This window comes from Rhamphochromis sp. 'chilingali' (genome assembly GCF_963969265.1).
Source record: "Rhamphochromis sp. 'chilingali' genome assembly, chromosome: 17".
In the NCBI taxonomy this organism is placed as follows: Eukaryota; Metazoa; Chordata; class Actinopteri; order Cichliformes; family Cichlidae; genus Rhamphochromis; species Rhamphochromis sp. 'chilingali'.
In genome coordinates this window covers 21,128,150-21,149,728 of record NC_137944.1, presented here as the reverse complement: position 1 = coordinate 21,149,728, position 21,579 = coordinate 21,128,150, and the positions used below count along the sequence as shown (strand labels likewise).

Here is a 21,579-nt window from a genome sequence, read left to right as displayed (position 1 = left end):
AAGATGATCTGTCAAACTCAGTATTAGTGGAATTATTCATATTTGTTATTGGTCCCAAAATTTACTGCACTGTGTTGTTAGCGAAACCTTTAAGATAACTTTTCTGCACTAATGATTTTCTTATCTTGTCTAAATGATGATATTTGTTTTTCTGCTTCAGTGAAAAGCAACAGTGTTATGTGAGTCATAAATCTGTTTTTGGGGCTTGCAGAACTCCTCTGTGTTGGATATTTGTTTTTGGTCTATATCTTTTGACTTATTTAAGCTGCTACTAAGTCCTGATGTGCTAAATAGAGGGCACGCTGGGCTTTCCATTGATATCTCATGTGTTTGGGTGGCTTCTTTTAGCTGCAAAGAGGAAGGAAATCACACAAGAAGTTCAATGGGAAAATTCCCTTTTCCTCAGTTCTCAGGAGGATTTACAAACTTATTGCTCTCAGTATTTGTGTTTTATACAAAATTGTTGATTTTCACTTGTACCTGCCATATAATTACCTGAAACAGTAAGCGGGTCCAATGCAGCTGCTCTACATTGCCTCATGCTACATGCATACCAGAGGAAACTGTGGCTAGAGACTGCAAAACGTCAAATTATTGTAACTGTGTCCAATGAACTTGCGATCTTGTTGCTTTTAAAATGGCTGCTTTAAACACGGGGACCAGCTCTGCGAACACTTGCTGTCAGTTGTGTCAAAATGGACAGAAAGACAAGAAAGCAATAAGCTGTGTAAGTTATTCGCAGACATCCTGCGTTAAAAAAAAAATTCCCAGTCACTGCTTACATTCAGGGTCCTGACAGAACCTCATAGTTTCAAAACAGAAATTCAGAAATTGCCCCACAAATAGTGACGCAGTTGCTGGAGGACAGCGATTTAACTGCAGAATGACACAGGTGCACAACAACCCGCATTTTATTCAGTTCATTTCAATTTATATTTACTTATATAGCACCAAATCACAACAACAGTTTTCTCAAGGCATGTTTTAAGGTAAAGACCCTTCAATAATAAAGTGCTTTGCTGAGAGTGGGAAGGAAAAACTCCCTTTTAACTGGAAGAAACCTTTGGAATAGCCAAGCTCAGGGAGGCGCACTGGTTAGAGGTGAGGGGAGGAAGACAAGACAAAGTTAGGGTGTGGAGGAGAGCCAGAGATTAAGAATAACAATGATTAAATCCAGAGTGACATTTATATAGGAACATAAGCAGAATACAACCAGTCAGCAGCTGAGTTGAGACTTCTGTAACAAACAGATAAATGGCATCTGAGTCAGACCACACAGGTTGCGCTCCACCAGATGACCTGTGCAATCACCTTGCAATCAGAAGTGGCCACCAAGTTTTGGATGCAACATTCTCAAACTCTGGGTGACGATTCTTTGAAGGAACCACTTGCAAGTGCAAAGAAATGCATTTTCAGTGCAATCCCTGGGCAAGTACCAGTTTTTCGTACCTGCAAGAAGGTTGCTGTCCTATTTTCACTCTAGTGTGACTAAGCCATAAAATGGAAATTCCCTACAATTTCCCAGCACCTCATGTCCAACCAAAATGTCTGTTCAGTTTGGATTTAACCTGTATTCCAGATTTACTTTTTCATATAATTCAGACCACTGCCCAAAGGAGAAGTCATAATCTCCTCAGGAAACCTATACTGCTTTTAGGGAAGCAAAGTCATCTGGGTACCTCCTAGTTGTATTAAATAATCTATGAGAGGACTTGACATCTTTATAGTAAGCTAGTTTAGAGATTATATGGAACACAATTAGAATAACATTATTCTATCTGGATTTCATGTAAAAATATAATTAATGAATAAATCTTTGTAGGGTTTTTTATTAGGGTTAATTACAACTCTTAATTAATACTGTCATCCATCCTCAAATAACTGCGATAGTTAAATCAATGCAGTTAATTATTTTGGCATCAATCAGGAATTATTATTATGGGGAAAAAGCACTTTTTATTTTCCGTCATGATAATGAATGATAATGTAAAAACAACAACAGGGGGGCTGCAGACTATTCAGCAATGTGCTAATTATTTTCCCTCACAACAGGCAACCAATAACATCTACTGACCCGTTTCACTGCTGATCTGTCTCTGTTTCTGGCACACCTGCCAGCGAGCACAACACAATGCAAATCGAGCCTTTTTTTATTCTGAAGTGGTGATTGCGAAATATAAATCCACAAGTAGCTTATATCAGGAAATGTTGTTACCACTGTTGCATCTTGAAGCATGCCAAGAAAAATAAATGGCATTTCTGCTAATAAGGAGACTGGAGTATGCTCATATTCCTTTGCATAAAAGATCATCTAATACGTTATTTTGAAGGGTCGTGATTATACTGACGTGCTGTGCCAGCTTTGCTTCAGTATTGCATCCCCATTTTCTTTTTTAACTTTGTACTCTCCCCTGCCACGCTAAGTAGGTCAAACCAACATTTGAAAAGTGGTTTCAAATAAAACAGATGTCTCAAATAAAAGTAATTCCCTTCTCCCTCCTTCGAGAGCACTTCACTAACAAAAAAAAGTAAAAATGTAGGTTTGGGAGGCCTTTGTTGTCTCCTTTGCTGTCAGATAACTAAGATCATGTGCTTTAAAGGCCTTAGTTGAAAAATGAGGAAAAAAATGTGATCATGGCCCTCTGTTCCTCTTCTCCTTTTCTCCCTGCTTTCAGGCACTACTATCCCCCCTCTCCTGAATAGTACATCTAACAACCTCTATCTCAGCTTCAGCTCTGATATTAGTGTCTCAGCTGCTGGATTTCACCTGGAATATACAGGTACATCTATATCTTTAAAGCATTTTTATCAGAGGCATGCAGTATTTCCAAATAATCATGTTATTTTTTCTTATTAGCTATTGGTCTGGAGTCATGTCCAGAACCTCAGACTCCAAACTATGGAATTAGACAAGGAGACAGGTTCATGGTGGGGGATGTTGTGCAATTTTCGTGCGAACAAGGATACTCTCTTCAGGTAAAAAATCCACACGTTGGTCCTTCTTTTCATATTAAGTGGCAGATGAACATAAATCACAAATACTGCTAGTTGTTTAATGCAAACTGATTTCCAGATATCTAGGTTTTTTAATGTAAAAGCATGTTCAGCTTTGCCACCATTCATTCTTTTTATCCACTGGCTGCATAAACCAAAAATTATTTAAAAGAGTCAAAAGGAAACCCCACTCTCAAGTGGTTTACACAGCTCTTGCTAAACATACAACTCTGATGTGGTTTGCATAACTCCTGAATAATGCATGTCTCTGGTGTGGTCTGCCCAATTTTTGTACAGTATTCTGTCAAGTTCTGCTTAATATACAGATCTGTACTATTAATGTAAATGCACAGTGATTAATGGAAAAAATGTAAAACAGCATGTTTAAATCAGTGCAGTCACTGGCAGGGATTTCTTTAGTCGTTTCTAAGAAAAGATTGTGGTTGCTTTTATCATTTTAGGGCAATGCCCATATAACCTGTATGCCCGGACCTGTTAGGAGATGGAACTATCCTGTACCGCTGTGTATCGGTAGGTGTTTCCTCAACATTACACCCATCCACACACACATACACATATGCATTCAAGCCTGGATGTGCTGGGAAACATGCAAAACTTCAGTGCTGCAGAAATGATGCAATCAGCCTCCACCGCCTTCACTGGCTCTCTGGGAAATAAGCTGTTTGATCAATTTACTCTCCTGTGATGAGCTGATTATTTGGTATTCTGTGCAGAATACTACTGACCCAAAGCTAAATCAGACCCTGCCATAAACATGCAGAGCGAACCAAAGCGTCAACATGCACAGAGGCAAAGTCTGCACAAACAAGCCCTGGACACATTTCAGCTCAAACAACGCTAACATGTTTAGCGTGTGCATTAATTAAAGTCAACTTTTTATTTAAACTTGCAAAATATCAGGTTATAGATATAAAATCTCGAGTCAGTAGCGGTGTCTTTTGAAAAGAGAAGCATGTTTGCTTCCTCCTGTGAGGTCAGCCTCCTGCTTTTGATGTGTTGCTTTCAACGCTGAAACACTCTTTTCCTTTTTTCCTTCTTTCTGTGTTATTTATGTGTGTGTTTGGGTGTATAGCCCATTGTGGTGGGTCTATGACAGATGTAAGTGGAGTGATTCTAAGTCCTGGTTACCCCGGCAACTACCCCAGTGGATTAGACTGCACATGGATGGTGAACTTACCTGTCGGCTTTGGTAAGAAACACTGTCAACTTTTGAGTAGAGTTTAAAACAAGTGTTTTCTTTGAGTTTGTGTGAGAATCTGTTTTCTCTGTCTGTAGCACTTCTTTCTTGTTTCTCTGTTTGCTTTTGGTTTTGGTGATGAGATAAAGTGCAAGTATTTTTCAAGAGACTTTATCCGTATAACGTCACGCGTCGTATTGCTTTTTTCTTTCCCAGGCATCCATCTCCAATTTTTGAACTTCTCCACTGAAGCAATCCACGATTACTTGGAGATCCGTAGCGGAACGCTGGAGACGGGCTCTGTCATTGACCGATTCAGCGGCCCAGTCATGCCCAAACCTCTGTTCAGCACCACCCACCAAACCAGCTTTTTTTTCCACAGTGACTATTCACAGAACAAACCCGGGTTCCACATCACGTATCAAGGTAAACGTTGCTTCTAAAAGCACCTCTCCGACATCTTGTTTACAGCGATCATTTCCTAAGAGAGACAACAAGAGCAGACCACGACTGTTGCCGACGTGGAAACAACTGTCTCACTGTGACTTGATTTCTCAGGAGCGATTACCGTAACAACGAATTCATCTACTGGGATAAAAATGTTTCTTGACTACAGAAGCAGCTTGCCAAAAAGATTACTGGGTGCATGCAGGTCCTCAATTTGGATTAATTTCAATGATGAGAGGAGTTTTATATTTATTCTGTCTGGCACTAAAATGGTTTGAGTAGTCTTATATTTATTATGACAAATCTTGTAGATAGCCTAAATATGTTTCGCCTAATTCCATTAATGTGAATATTACAGTGGCTGATGAATAATACCTTTTATCTCTTGACAGCAGCACTGCCACAGTGTTTTAAAACGGGGAAAATATGAATACCCTCAATTTCATTTTACCCATTACCATTATTTCTCCCAGTGTTTGTCTGTCTCAGTGACATGTTTTCCTTCCAAGCCCTGGCTATTGTAGCACCGGCTGCGGACAATTATGCAACAATTATGTTTTAACTTCAAGCTGGCGGATGTGATTTGAGAATATTTTGGCATCGTGTTAAAAACGAGAACTATCTTTTTTGATGCAGGATGGCCGCATCTTTCTTTTTTTTCTGTGACAATTTTAAATTCTAGCTGAAGATTGCAGATTTTTTTAAGCAAGCCAGAGGAATACAGAGTTACAGTAGTCATTTTTTCTTTTAAATTAACTTTTCCTTTAATTACAAAGTAAAGATCATTTAGCATTTGTCTCCGCAAACAGCCTATGAAGCTCATCGGCGTGCAAAAATCACCCTCAGCTCTGAGCTTTATTCCCTCGTACTGACGCTCTTGGGTGGAAATAGTTTAACATGGAGAAAAGTAGTGCTCTCGCCAGTGTCGCTTCTCTCTCTCATTAACCAACCAGAATCAAGGAGAGGCGGGACTGATGGTATCGAAGCTGTCAATCATAACAGATGAGACGCTTACCTTGGCTGTCACTGACATGCCTGTTAATAATGACTTGACAGCAAAACAAGTCACAAAGATGATGAGTGTTTTTTAACTAACTTTTTGGACAAGCAGCTTTTAAATAGGATGATTAAGATTTTTTCCTTTTTTAAACACATTCAGGGTACTTTAGGATACTCAGATTACACTATTAACATGTAATCTGAAATGTATACAATTTACCAGCAACACTAACTGAGAGTAATTCTCCTTTGAGCTTCGTATGGTTGTATGGTTGGCTGTATCCTGTTCCACTTTTTTTGTGCTGAACGATGATTCATTATGCAGTTAGAAAGGATCGATTTGCTGTATATATTTATTTTGCTTGATTTTAGTTTTTTCAACCAACTGACTGTTCACAGTTGAAGCTGCAGTTCATACTGTGGCTCGTAGTCATGAGTTGCACATTACAGGACTAAATTAACAAATCGTTTCTGCCTCGTTGATTTTTTTCTTGAATAATTTATGTTATTATCTCTGCAGCCTACCAGCTCCAGAGTTGCCCAGACCCTCGACCGTTTCGAAATGGCATTGTGATTGGCACAGATTTCAGTGTTGGGATGACGGTGTCGTTTGAGTGTCTGCCCGGATACTCTCTGATTGGAGAAGCCTCGCTCACATGTTTGCATGGAATTAGCAGGAACTGGAATCACCCATTACCACGATGTGAAGGTAAATTACGTGATTATTCTTATGCCTACTCATCTTTTTCTTTGATCAAAGGCGATTGATCATTTTAGCTGGATTTCAATTGAGTCTCCTGCATCTTTTTGTTGTCCTCTCATACAGGCTTACAGGGCACTTAATAATAATGTATCACCACATAATAAATCATAATGCACGGGTTTACAAATTCCAAAAGAAGTATGAAGAAGTTTCTCTATGAATTCTTTTTATAATAAATTCCTTAATTTGTTAGACATACATGTGCTTTCATCAACTTTCACTCTCAAAGATGCCTTTTTTGGAGGATATGTGGTGCTATCATAACAATATAGTCTCTTAATGATATAAACACAATATACATATATATAGGGACAGATATTATTACTGTTGTAAAGATTAATAATCTCACTCTCACTATAAATTATCTTACTCTTATTGTTTTGTTTACTCCACACATGAAAGAAATCGTTCTAATTTCAAGATGATAACATTTCATATTGAGCCATATTGTTCTAACATCAGCACAGCTGAGAGTCAGCTGAGCTGTGGGACAGAAATAAAAATGTAATGACAATTTATTAAAGGTGTTAAGGTGTTATCCAGTGGTCATTACATGAGTGATAGAGACATTTTCTTTCACAGCGATCCCGACAATTATTGAAGCTTCACAATGGCAGTTCTAATTTGCGGGTAATTTATTAAGGGCAATTCTGTTAATATTCTCACTTGCAGCACTCTGCGGTGGTAACATCACGTCATTAAACGGAACCATTTACTCTCCCGGCCATCCTGAGGAATACCCAAATTTCCAGGACTGTGTGTGGAGCGTTCGAGTTCCTCCTGGACACGGGATTTATATCAACTTTACTGTACTGAGCACAGAGCCCATATATGACTACATTACTGTCTGGTAGGTGCTATTTACTTTTTCAATTAGCACGTTTTATATTTGCTCTACTTCTTAACTGACAGTATTCATGCTCATTATGTGCTATTATTATAATGCTATCCCTTCTTCTCGCTGCCTCAAGTGAGTTTAAGTAAGAAATGTTTTATTTGACTGAATAACTATTTAATTTGTACCACATAACTTTCTGTTCACACACACTTTCTTTTCTCTCTCTCTAGCCGGATGCTACGCTCTTTAAAATCTTTTCAGAGCTAACCACTAATTGGCTAAATTCCTGCAAGGTTACTATGACTGCAGACACCATGTCATGCATATAAAGTCACTCTGATATAATTTTCTTCTTGTCACGGTTTACCCATTTTTGTTTTTAGCCATAGGTCTTTCTCTTCTTTGGCCTGTCCCTTACACTATCTTTAATGCTCGGCCAGCCTTATATGTTATATACAATACATCGTTCGCTTCCCAGCTAACCAACCTTGACTTCTCTCTTCATTATTCTTCTTGAGGAAAACAGCCATTGGCAACACTAGACATTTTGTCAATGCAGGTGCTTAAATGGTGCTTAGATACCACGCTACATAGATATCTGCAGGTACAAGGTGGTAGCAGAACCATAAATACGTTGCATCGTTTATTGCTACGGGTGCCATGATGCTGCCCCTTTCTCCAGAGTCCCTCCACCTACTCCTGTTTCCTATAAAAAGACAACAGGGTGCGATGTAGCCGCATAGGCATTTGAGGCAGGGCTGAGCAAAAAGAACACAACAGCAGGACAAGACGTGGTTTGCTGCTGATACATTTCCTTGCAAATCGTGTATTTTTAGACCAGCACAGAAGGACCGAATGTCTGGCTTGTTCTGTTGTTATCCTGTCTTTCTGTAAGCACTGCCAACCTTCCAGATGTCCAGGTCTGGCTGTTTCTTTAGCCACACGGAAACTGTAAAATTGTTCTAACAAGAAACTTTCTCTCCTCTTTAGAAAGTCTGAGAACTCTCAACTTTTTAGGTCAGCAGAAAATATAATGAAAATTAGATTTTAATTTAGCTCAGATTTAAATATAAAAGGTATTTTTCTCACAACATTCACCACCTGATATTCCAAGATGCCTTTATTGTCTGTAGAAGTCATGAAATTATAGATATGATTAGCTCCGCGCTTGCCATGCTGTCAAAACTGCTTTTACAGTTCCGTTTTTCCTCAGACTTGAGAAGAAGCCTCACAGGATTGCAACTCTGTCAACTGTTTCTCACTCCAATATCAAATCTAACTCATTAACCTAACTTTCTAGGAATAAATCAAGTTTTCAAGCTCAGTTGGTGATTTGATTTGGCTGTAAAATGTCAGAAAAGCAGGAATAAGACATTTAGGAATAGAAAAACAGCAGTTCCTTGACTGTAATGTTTAACTTGTTAGCAAAATTGCTGCAGCTTACTAATTCATTTGATCCATTGCTTCACTCCTCAGAGTGCTACAGGATGGTGTATAGCTCAGTTATATCAAGCAAATCTGTAATTTCACACTTATTGCTTTATGGTATTGTTTGGCTTCTACACAAACATGACATTGCAGACCTTCCTCTTTAGCAGCTATCCACTGAAAAAAGCAGCTTGTTTTCTTCAGCAGTTGGTGTGTGACTTGTTTAGCTCTAGTTTTAGTCTATAGTTGTGCGATATCCAGCCTGTCTTTCCCACACCACGACACAGTTGAAGCATGTGCCGCCCACCCACAGCTGATTGTGTGAATTCCATGAATTGGTCGCACAGCGTGTTTCTGACCCTTTGGTCTGTCAGAAAAGTGGACGGACTGAAGCAAAGACGACACAAGAATGCGGTAAAAATTCCCGATCTTAGTCACGCAATCATGCTGGCTCCCCATAGAGAGCGCGGAGTCAGTGGTAGAGGTGTGATTTTCACAGCGGTCTCTTCAGTCCAGAGCCAGCTGACCTGACAGTCGCTTAGTCTGCTAATTGGTCTCAAACTGGGAGGCTTGCTACAGCGATCCACTGCAAAAGTTTCCATATATGTCACAGATGTTTCTATATATTGTGCAACCTTATCTTTAAAGCCTATTCTGTACTGAAAGTGTTGCGTTGACATACTAATAAATGTTAGCGAGCGAGTGCATCAGCTGTAATCAAGCAGTGGAAGGCAATAAGTGCAACTGCTCTGATGACTCTGAGCCACCCAATGCGAATCAGAGAAGGGGATGATTCTGTTCATAACCTGGCAGGTATAATTAGTCTCTTCCAAAAACACTTAACAGCAGGAAATAATCATTTAATTTAACTTCATGATTATGCTTTTTAATCACAGATAATGAGTCTGATATTGGTTAGTTCCAGTCTGACAGCTGGTGCTGTCATTAAAGGTGAAATATGTTCACTGAGAGCATGACCTGCCATTTGATGGATAACCTCCTGCCTGCCTTCTCGGGTAATTGTGTGACTTTTTGCGAATGCCAGGCCCATATTAGTGGGAACAGTGAAGCCAAGTCTACACCAGGACTAACATTTGTTATTCTTATGATCTGTCAACAGTTCAGTCAATATTTATGAACTCATCCCCAAGCAAGAACAAGAGAGCCATAGATTTGTGGGTTGTGGTGTTATCAAGAGCTGTTACTTTGTCAGAGAATTTGAATCTAAATTTCAGAGCACTTCTTATCTAAATGAGCTTTTTGACATTGTGGTTTGTATTGTTTTGAGAAGGAAGATGAGCCCATAGCCATGCACAATCGCTGTTGGAGCCAGCACTTTGTCACACAATGTCCATCTGCATTTGCAGTTAATGGAGCAGGTCTCATAAAAAATCGTCAAGTCTCTTCTGTCTTTGTTTCTAGCCTTGGAGCAACCATTTCCTGAACATAAATAGCCATCTAACTGTCACCGATGACTGCAATAACTTATTCAAATTATATCTTAGGTGGACGTTCAAGCCCATTGTTCTATAAAGAAAGATCAAGTCCACTCGTTTATGGGCCTTTATTCTCTCGCTGTCTTCTTGGTCACACAGGTTTTGTGTATGTTTTCTTTGTGTTTCATTCTGGGGTTTTTTACCACAGGGATGGTCCAGATCAGTCTTCTCCTCAGATTGGACAGTTCAGCGGAAACACAGCTTTGGAGTCCGTCTATTCAACGTCCAACATCATCCTCATCAAATTCCACTCGGACTTCTCTGGAGCCGGCTTTTTTGTCTTAAGTTATCATGGTAAGAAAGAGACCACATTATCACAGAGATAATGATAATATCAGCCTGCCGTAGAAGCATGTTACTTGATTGTCTGCGCAGTTACAGATGATGCTCTCATTAGCGCTTTTCTCTGTAGTTGTCTTTGTTGTCCTGAGGTATGGCAACAGTGTAGCGCAATCATTAGTTCTAGCTCCAATAGTTTTTTGTTGAACTGAACTCTCTTTAACTTCACAGTCAGATCTACTTCCTTTGACTCATTCTGACTCATTTGAAATTGATCTTCCTCTCTTTGCCACATCCTATCACAGTGATTAGTAATTAATATTCTTAATGTTATGAACCGAGTTGATAATAGCAACACTGTAGAAACATTCTCTTTGAAATGACTAAACTCGTCATTTTCAAGCTTTCGTCTTTCCGACTTTATCTTTGAGTGCGGACTACTGAGGAGTTTCACTATACCACTATCCCGCCCACTGTTACTACCCAGTTATTTTTAAATGATGCTTAAAAATGACTCCAAAAAAATGTTAATACAAAGTTTGTGATGTGTGATTCACTTTGGGGCGACACTGAAAAGCTTTTGAGGTCTCGGCTGCTCGAAGAAGAGATTATTAAACCAGTTGGTAACATTTCCAAATGTGTTAAAAAAAACACTTGGTAATGCTTTATGATAATTTTTTTTAGAATGATCTTACCATAAATAGACAATACAATCTGTATTTTTGTTTGTTTGTCCATGAAACAACCAACATTCGAGCACAGGTACATCTTTACGTATCTATAGATATTATGACATCATCATGTTGCTTGGCAAAATAACCCCTGCTGCTCATTATAAAAGTATACTATTTTAATTTTTCAACATTAACTTCTGTTTTTGCAAACAGTGAATATACTCATGTCTGAGTATGCGGTGATGGTGATGTTTATGTATGGCATCAATATTACATTATATAATTCTACACAATAACCAATGAAGTCATGTTTTATATCAAAAATGGAATGCTTGCTAAATAATTGTATAAAACTAATTAAGGAAATGGGATTTTAAGGCATAGTTGTGTGTGTGTGTGTATATATATATATATAAGTATATATGTGTGTGTGATGCAGATATTAATAAATGCACCATTAACTAATAAATGTCTAATAAAGTAGTGCTAATCTTAATACAGGAATAAGATTGCTTAGTAGAGGTTTAATGTAGCCTAATAGGCTTGTTTGTTTGATGCTGTTTACTGTGGTTCTACTAAAGGTAGCACTGCAAGGGATGGAACTTTTTTAGCAACTGAAAAGCTCATTAATCTTGTTTTTGTTAAACTTCCAATTAAATGATGGTTTCCTGTGTTCTTAGACGCTGTCAGATTAAAAAGCACGTTGATAGCTTTATCTCTTTATCTCATACAGTAGAAAAAAAAACAAAGTAAGCAGCAAACCTGCAATTTACTCATAAAAATGTGTGTTGCATTGGTTCACAAAAATCAGCTATTGAGTGTTTGTCTTTTGCACCCTGTTAGTAGAAAGAAGTGTTTTCTATCTGTCTTACACCTTTTTAAAAAAAACAGTCATTTTCCCTTCACAGACTTTTGGAGTATTTGTCCTGGTCCTTAGCTGCTCTTTCTCCATTCCTGCACTGTCTGTGCCATTTAGGTTTTCATCTCACCTTAATCTGTGCTGTGGTCCTTTGGTGCCTATGTATTTCTTTTTGTTTTCAAATACTGCTTATGGTGAAAACCACTCCATTCATCTAAAGATTCCTACACATAGCATACTGTACATTAAAGTACATAAGAAATCATCAAAATGTTTAGAAGCAGGGAAATGCAAAACTCTTTTTTTTATATATTACATTTAATTATCATCTATTGTCTTTTTAAATTTCATTTAATGGGTGAATCTATATTTTTACTGACTAATGTTTCTGGTATGTGTCATTATGACACAAAAGTTAATTCCACAATGGTTTTACTTTAACTAAAAGATGACAGGCTTTTTTAAAGATGACAAAATAATGTTTAAAGAACCTCATGAGCTCTTGGTTCTCCCGCATTCTCTCTCACAGATGTACCCACGCCTCTTTATTTCCCCCCCCGAAGCCTGTTTCCTACTTCTCAAAAGTTTCTGTTCAGTGCTCTTTAGTGAAAATATGTCATGTTGTTTTTGAACAGGCTTCCCTTTTTCAGACAGATGACACATTGTTAATGAATTTTTGTTGGCAGGTTTTAACTGTCAGTTGTCACACTCACACAGGAACAGCACCATCTGATGGATTCAAGTTTACTTTCAATTTCTGCTTTATTGGACGATGAACAGCAAAAAGTGACAGGGAAGATGGATAAAATGGAAAGGGGGTGACATGTATGGCAGTAGTAGTTAGCATTATTTGGTCGCGTCTCTTTTCGAGACAATATTAGAAGAAAACAAGAAAGACAGCGAGAATGAAAGAAAGATGAGAGCAGAGCAGCCTATTTGATCATCCGTACAGAACTTAAATTGTTGCATAATAATTACCAGAAGAATGGGAACCTTTCATGATTCGCTGCACTGACGTTTTCTTAAGCAGAAACTTGTCACTATAAAGTATTGTTCTTAAGTTTTCTTTTGAGTGTCCTTCAGTGACCTGTAAAGAAATTCAGAATGCCCTAGTTTGAATCTGAGACAGCTACTAAAGAGAAAATTTAGTTTGAAATGCCAAATAAGCGCCAAAAGAAGGATCAAGCCACCGTTTGAGGATATTCATCTACTTCAGCGCTCCCATCGTTGGCGGGATTACATACTTGTTATTCTTCATTTTCATCAGTCAACTCAGTGGAATGGTTGAATTCAAAGGTGTGGAGCTTCCATACACAGACGAGGGCCACGCACGGGTGACTAGCATCATGAACACGAGGCTGAGAGAGCCAGTGTATGTGACACGCATGTGGAAGTAGCTATAAAAATGGTCTCAGAGCTAAGCGAAATCGATGACTGCTAACAGTGATCCTTTCATCGCGCGTAGAAGCACAGAGCTTGCTGCACACACAAACATAGACATGCACTTGCTCAAACATTTACACACATCCTGGCGCGCACTCATAGACCACAGGGCTTTGATATGCATTAGAGCATCAGAAGCTATTGGCAGGTCTCATTTTCATAGTCAATTTCATCTTGACTTACAGCCCTTAGCCCTCTCTCCTTCGCTCGCTTCTTGTCCTCCCTTTTTCCTGTCTGTGTCTGCCTCTATTCTCTAACTCGCTCTCTCTTTTCACTCTTTCTCTCTCTCTCTGTTAGCAAGTGATCTACAGTCATGCAGTAATATTGATTACAGCCTTCAGCTCAGTGACTGTGAAGTTAATTCCTCTTTATGATTCAAGACAGTGCTGTGTCTGTGTAGCTGATCTGTTCTTGATTCCATACTTTGCCCACCATTTGAACTTAAAAAGTTCAGTTAAACCGATGCGACCAAGATTGAATGTCACACTATTCTGTCCTTTCATTGCACTTGGAAAAAAATTACATTTAAATTTTAACACGGGATCCTTGAACACATTTTTTATACATTGTTCCTTTTTCTGTCTCCTCTCCGTTTCTGTATCTCCCAGCCTACCAATTAAGGGTTTGCCAGCCTCCTCCAGAAGTTCCCAGTGCTGACATGCTGATGGAGGATGGCGAGCTTGAGATAGGTGAGCTGTCTGTCTGCCTGCCATTGCTCACAGATGTGTCACTTTGATGGATAAAAAGGACACGATAACACGAATGAAGACTTAAATCAAGGATGATTGGTGTTATATTGTGTATATATATTCTGTAATTCATTTTTTATTGGTTTAAGACACGCACTAATCCATTCATATATACTCACTGGCCTCTTCATTAGGTACACCTGTTCAGTTGTGCATTAAGACAAATATCTAATTTGCCAGTCACATAACTGGCAATAACTGAATGCATTTAGGCATTGAGGCATTAGGACAAGCTGCTGGACTTTAAACTAAGCATCAGGATGGCAGATTTTCCAATACAATCATATGTAGGGTCTAGAGAAAATATCCAGTGAGGAGCGGTTTGCTTCGTGACAAGGCTTTGGTGATGCCAGAGGTCAGTGAAGAAGGATGGCCAGACTGCTTCAAATTGATAAGAAAACAACAGTAACTCAAATAACTGCTCTTTACTACCAAGGTATCCACAAGAGCATGTCACACAACACATTAAACCTTGAAGCAGATGGGATACAACAGTAAAAGATGATACCAGGTGCCACTTTTGACAGCTAGGAACAGCAAACTGAGGCTACAGTTCACACAAGCTCACTCAAATTGTACAATAGTAGATTGGAAAAATGTCATCTGATGTTTTTGCTGCAATATTCAGAATAGGGTAAAAAATTTGACATAAACAAAATAAAAACATGGATCTACCCTGCCTTCATTCAGTGATTTAAGCTGGTGCTGGTGTTGTAATGCTGTTGGTGATGGTTTCTTGGATCACAAATCTCACAATGGGTTCACTGTACTCAAATGGCCTCCACAGTCATCAGAACTCTATCCCGTAGAGCCCATTTGGAATGTGCTGGAACAACAATGGAGGCCCAACTGACAAATCTGCAGCAACAGTTTGATGCTATCATGTCAGTGTGGAGCAAACTCTTCGGGGGGATGTTTCCAGCACCTTGTTGAGTCTATACCACAAAGAGTTAAGAAGGTTCTGAAGACAAAACAAGGTCACATTCAGTAATAACATATTATAACCAATAAAGTGGAGCATGGGTGTACTGTGTATACAAATAAAAGTCCTGTACTGAAGATGTGGCTCGAGTAAAAATTGCTCCTGGCATGTGATAATATTTCATGTTTTTATTGCCAATCATCAAGCTGAAGTTTGTATGAGTTAAATTTGTAGCAATTTATAACAATTCATCATCTCAACAAGTTGATAAGATGCTTTCTATTGAAACGTTTAATTCTAAAGTCATTAGAGTACATAGGCTGTAATGTAAAGACTTTCTTGGAAATGTGTTGAAATCAAGCACTCAAATGTACTTAGAGTTTACCACTCTAAGCTATGCTAGCACCAGCTCTGTTTTCTATAGACACACTGATTTTGTGTCTCCAGGCGACATCATCAGGTACAGATGTCATCCTGGATTTTCATTGGTTGGCAGTGAGATTCTTACCTGTCGCTTAGGAGAGAGGCTGCAGATGGATTCACCACCCCCAACATGCCAAGGTCAGTGGATGCCAGTACAAAACCAGTTTAAGTTACTATTTTCAGCTTGACACCGTCAAAAAAACCCATCAAGCTGTGTAGTCATTCAATATAACAATTGGCTTTGCTATTTATTTTTTACTTACAGTTCAGTGCCCTGCACATGATGTGCGATACGACTCCTCAGGTGTCATCTTAAGCCCTGGCTGGCCAGAAAGCTACCCTAACCTCCAAATGTGTTCGTGGAGTGTTACAGTGGAGAAAGGATACAATGTCACAATAACCTTTGAAAGTTTTCACACCGAGAGAGAGTTTGACGTGTTGGAGATTTTTGATGGTAAAAAACACAAAAAGGAACGCAGATTTCAACATCAGAGAGCCACACATCACACTCATAGACACATTTTTGAAAGAATGCACACCGCTGTATTATACCAAATGTCACTGTATTCTCATGTCTCATTCCTTCTATTATTGCTGTCTTTCTTTCCCTGTCTCTCTCTCCATTATTCCATCTCTTTCACTTTATCTTAATCCCTGTCAGGTCCCACATCCAACAGCCCCACCTTGGCGACACTTAGTGGTGACCTGCCAACACCCTTTAACCTCACAACCTCTGGACACCAGTTCCTAGTCCGCTGGTCTTCAGACCATGGCACAAACAAGAAAGGCTTCAAAATTCGCTATGTTGGTGAGTACCAAAGTATGTATCCCAACTTTATTTTACTACTACTTTTAATATAATGCATGAAAATAAGGACAACAGCAGACAGAGGCAGACAGAAGGAGCTGTTTGTACCATTTAATTTGCACAATAAATATTTAAAGATGTGAAAGTTTGAGAGCTTATGGGAAGAAAGTTCGTGAAAAAAAAATATCACAATATCTCGCTGTACCTTATTTCTCTATCTTTAACATATGTTTCTAGCAAACTTCTGTCTGCCTCCTAAAGCACTTTACTGAAATGCGTTATAGGTTAGTTCTTAAGTTTTATCTGTGTGAAGACATCTTGATGAGCACAGATGCTGTTTTACAGCAAGCTTTGCATTTAGGCAATCTCGCACCTGGGCCTGCTGAGTAGCTTTAGATTGTTGGGTAATGAGGCTTGAGTGCCTTATTCAAGGACATTTTTGACAGTTAAAGGGGAGGAGACAATTTTACCAGTTTAGTTTGCTTATTCACTCCATATACTCTAGCCAGGAGGTTGTTTCTTTAACCTTTGAAACACCACTGCACTGTATGATGAATTATGCGCAGAAAAATAACAGGAAAAAAAAGCTAAACGCGCTCACACTCGGTAACCTTCTTTGGTGGCGGTGATTAATGTGAGCATCTGCAAGAAATGTTAAACATATGCTGTAAGCCTACTAATACCGGGGTTCAACATCGGCTATGTTTTTAACTTGGAAAATCAAGCCAGTGCATGACGGTGAGTGTACTTCCTCCTTTGAGAAAACATAATGTGATGAAATTTTAATTACAATGAGAAAATTTAGTCCTCTTGTCAGGTAGTAAAGTAAAATTTTCTCAACATATTATTGTCATTATAAAAAACATCCATGTGAGATTAAAATCAGCAGTTTAATGCCATCAATCTTAAAACTAGCACAGGGGAAGAACCATCTGATGAGATATTGTCAACTGGCTGCTTTGCTATATGCTGATTAAACTTTCAGTGCTTTTAGAAATAAACTGTGTCAGACATGCTTACTTAGAAATCACTGTACAAAACTGTACAAAACTTCCCTGGCACTGATTCTACCCCAAGAAAAAAGGGGTGAACAAAAAACCCTCACAACTCTTAAGTGGTCTCAGACTATTTTGGTTCAAAACCCAACCACACAGATACTGGGGCAGTAGCATACTAGAGGGACAAAACAGGCTTATCACTAATACATAAGACAAGTTAAGATGTTGTTGTGGGGTTCTTGCCCAGTTTGGAGAATTACAGACCATGCACTGTGGACCAAGGTCTGGGTAATATTGATATAATAAGACCAAGAATAGTGTGTGTGTGTGTGTGTGTATATATATATATATATATATATATATATATATATATAAATAAAAAGATGTGTGAATCATATAAAGATACTTACTGAAAGTGGAGGTGGGAATGAGCCTAATAGGTCCACTTAAAATTGACAGGTTTTTGGCAGTTGCAGCACGAGTCCCTCCAGATGCCATTATTGTCTGTCGTAGAGGATTAATGTTTCCCTTTATTAAGAATATTTAATAAAGCTACCTATAGCAATCAATGACTTTGCGGGCGGTGTGTCCAGTAATGTCTCATGTCCGTTGTAACTGCACTCGCTGGTTGTTCAGTGAGAGGGCTCTGCCAAGAGCGACTATGTGTAATTATAATTGACATTCATATAGTTGTCACATGGCTCCTAATTGGGTGAAAAACTTTCTTTTAAGATCGCCTGGAAAGGTATGAGACCTGTTAGGAACATGACCATCAATATCTTTAATTAGACTCCTTTCTCTAATTCATGGCTCATTGAGGAAAAGCATCGAGCTCTTCAAATCACAAAGCACGTCTTGTACATGATCATTTTGGAAAAATCAAAGTCCATTAGTCTTCTTTTGCTCGACATCCTGTTGTATTATAAATAAGTAGTGACTCACATTAATACAAGTTTCAGGAAATTATCTCAACCTTTGTAATTTCATAATAGCAGACATGTGAGAATCTCTGCTAGTGAATCTATTATTACTGCTAACCTTTATAATGGTGCATACCTGCATGCAGATATAGTGCAGCACTATCTACTGAATGAGCTTTACCTCTTTTGTGTTTATTGTGCAAGTTTCTTTGTTGATGACAGTAACCCTCCCGGTCTGTAGCAATTTCAAATCCTTGTTTTTCAAATGTGCTTTTTTCCACTGCAGCTCTGTACTGCTCCACCCCAGACTCCCCGCTCCACGGCTCCATCTCCTCACAGAGCGGCGGTCACGTTAACAGCGTGGTGAGGTGGGCTTGCGACCGTGGATACCGTCTCATAGGCAACGCCACAGCAACCTGCCGCCGCACATCACTTGGCTACCATGCGTGGGATTCTCCTGTACCTGCGTGCCAAGGTGTGTTTGTCTCTGTGAGGAAAGTGCGCAGATATGATACAACTGTGCTGAAGAATTTAGTATCTGGAATAAAAGCATTAGTAAATTCCATTGAATGAAATGAAATGGATACTCAAAAATAATGCAAAAATCCTGAAATAGACTATTTGTTTTGACTCTGATCCATACTAGAGATGGACCGTTCCGATATTACGTATCGGTATCGATCTGATACTGACGTAAATTACTGGATCGGATATCGGAGAGAAATAAAAAATGTAATTCGATCCATTAAATATCAAAAAAGCACCTCACAAAACTTACGACACGGCGTAACTCGGCTCATAACCGTAGCACGTTGGAGCAGTGTGCTCACGTGATAGAACAGAGAAGTAAAGCAAGTGTAAAAGTTCATCTCTGAATGTTTGTAAAGCATTTCCATATTAAGGTTAACAACCGATATATGGAGCGAGTGCCTCTTCTCTCTCCCTCCCTCTCCTGTTGCTACTTCAATCGTGAAACTGATCAATGATCAGCTAATCGGCTTTTCTGTCGGGAATCCATCTCTTTTCTTTGTTTTTGGTCCACTTTGCACCAGAAAGAGGAAACCAGCGGCTGAACAGCAGCAGCACGTTTAAGCTTGATAAGCTGTTGTTAGAATTTATTTAATATTACTTTCTACTCGAGGATCTTTTTCTACGTAGCTGACAGCTGGTAACTGTGCAGGGGCGGATCTAGCATAGTTTAGCCAGGGGGGCCGATAGGGCATTAACAGGAAAAAGGGGGCACAAAGACATACTTTTCTTTCTTATTCTTATTTTAAAATGTCTAGCTTTTAATAAATAATTATCTGAATCTTACACCCAGTTTTAATCTTGTGTAAAATATATAGAAGTCCATTACTGTATATAGTAACTGTTAAGTCTAATATACCCTAGTAAGCTATAGTACCTTTTCCTTTGGGAAGATACCATCTGTGCAGTCTGCAATTCTGTAGAAGAAAGATGTTGAATCTATTTAATTATTCTTGAAAAATAATTTATTTCTGTGCATTTTTTTTTCACACTGCATCAAATTAAAGTTGATTATGTCAATTAAGCATCATGAGGTGGGTGTTGGTTCCCTATTTTTTTTTTTTTTGCTGGGAGTTTGCAACCCTATTTGTTAGGTTGCTTAATATTTCTGCTACTCTTTAAAATACCAGAATAGGGGGGATGGAGTAGGTTTAAGTTTATTAGATTGATCAGTATTGCTGAACTATGAAATATTTTTTGTATTTTTTACATACAGGTATAACAGAATAGCTTTAGTGTTGTTGTTTATTTAAACTTGAGTATGAACTTATACAAAATGCAGCAAGATATTTAAAAAACAGTTTTATTGATTAAAACACACTATATCGGATTCATATCGGTATCGGCAGATATCAAAATTTATGATATCGGTATCGGACATAAAAAAGTGGTATCGTGGCATCTCTAATCCATACCCATATTACACTGAAACACAGCTATTGCACTTGCACAGTTTCCAATTTTGTATGGACGTGGATAAACAGATATAGCTTAGGTGTCACATCTCAACACAAAATCACAAACCCTTTAATTTGTTGTTATTTAGAGATTGATAGACTGACCAAGTAAATATAATAGCAGTGGGGGTTTTTTTTTTTTCATTTTAATTTAATAAAAAGGGAAACCTTTTAAAGATGTTTTTAAAAAGTTGTCTTCTACATCTATAAGCTATACATGTAGAAGACAACTTGTAATTGCAGCTAATCATTTTTTTTTTTTTTTACTTTCTTTTTCTCTCGTTTTTGTTTGTATTCTCAGAATTTACTAAACCATATCTAAAAATTGGTGCCATCTTTGTTTCCAGCGATATTGTAGACAATATCATCATGCTTCAAACAATAATTGGAAGGCACAGCTCAAAGCTGCCATCAATAGAGAGTCAAATGAAGGATGTATAGCATATTGTGGAATCTGAGTAATGTCACAGTGCTCTACAAAACGGTGTATTTAAAGCCACGATATGGAAAGTTCTGCAAGATGGATGTTTGGTGAAAATTAATTAGATTATTATTTTTTATTTTTACTTTAATAACTTAATAAAAGTACATCTTGGAGCTGATTTACAGATATACAAAACATTTGCTGGTTTTTGATTCCGAATAAACATTTCAAAGGTAGACATCAAACCTGCCTATATGACAGGCATAACTGTGCATTTGAGTTTTTCTGTGCCTGTGTGCTTGTTGTCATCTTACAAGTGTGCATCCATCCTCCCTTAGCTGTCTCATGCGGGGTACCCAAGGCTCCTATAAACGGTGGCGTTTTAACATCTGACTACTCCGTCGGAACAAGAGTTTCCTATTTTTGTAACGATGGGTACAGACTCTCCAGTAAAGAACTGACGTCAGCCATCTGTCAGCCTGATGGAACATGGAGCAACCACAACAAGATGCCGCGATGTTCTGGTTAGTAACACCCACGTACCGGCAGAATATCAACAAAATGAATGCCAAATCTGAGTATCATCGCAAATGTAAGCATATATGAGTATAGCAAACCGACAGAAAATATGTGTTCTTCATTCAGATTTCATGATGGTTTATTTTCCTCTTCATACTGTCTGACTCTGCAGTGGTAGTATGTCCCAGCATCGGGTCGTTCTCTCTAGAGCATGGCCGCTGGAGGATTGTCAATGGGTCACACTACGAATACAAGACACGTATTGTGTTCACCTGTGATCCGGGATACTACAGGCTAGGCCCCGCCCACATCGAGTGCTTATCCAACGGAGTTTGGAGCTGGAGGAATGAAAGGCCGCACTGTCAGGGTAAGCGACAAAGATAATCAAGGAGGGAAGAAATTTCACAAACTGA

General features: G+C 38.6%; 1 protein-coding gene across 1 annotated transcript in view; it reads left to right on the top strand.

Annotated features, from left to right (window-relative positions):
• csmd3b (CUB and Sushi multiple domains 3b) overlaps positions 1–21,579 on the top strand; it is a 416,246-nt gene that overhangs the window by 356,285 nt on the left and 38,382 nt on the right. The window contains exons 39-53 of the mRNA XM_080862956.1: positions 2,676–2,780; positions 2,858–2,976; positions 3,456–3,525; positions 4,088–4,204; positions 4,409–4,618; positions 6,159–6,347; positions 7,074–7,251; positions 10,312–10,457; positions 14,027–14,107; positions 15,537–15,650; positions 15,778–15,966; positions 16,174–16,332; positions 18,525–18,713; positions 20,986–21,171; positions 21,339–21,533. Coding sequence (XP_080719082.1) covers positions 2,676–2,780; positions 2,858–2,976; positions 3,456–3,525; positions 4,088–4,204; positions 4,409–4,618; positions 6,159–6,347; positions 7,074–7,251; positions 10,312–10,457; positions 14,027–14,107; positions 15,537–15,650; positions 15,778–15,966; positions 16,174–16,332; positions 18,525–18,713; positions 20,986–21,171; positions 21,339–21,533 — 2,247 coding nt within the window. The remainder of the gene's footprint in view (positions 1–2,675; positions 2,781–2,857; positions 2,977–3,455; positions 3,526–4,087; positions 4,205–4,408; positions 4,619–6,158; positions 6,348–7,073; positions 7,252–10,311; positions 10,458–14,026; positions 14,108–15,536; positions 15,651–15,777; positions 15,967–16,173; positions 16,333–18,524; positions 18,714–20,985; positions 21,172–21,338; positions 21,534–21,579) is intronic.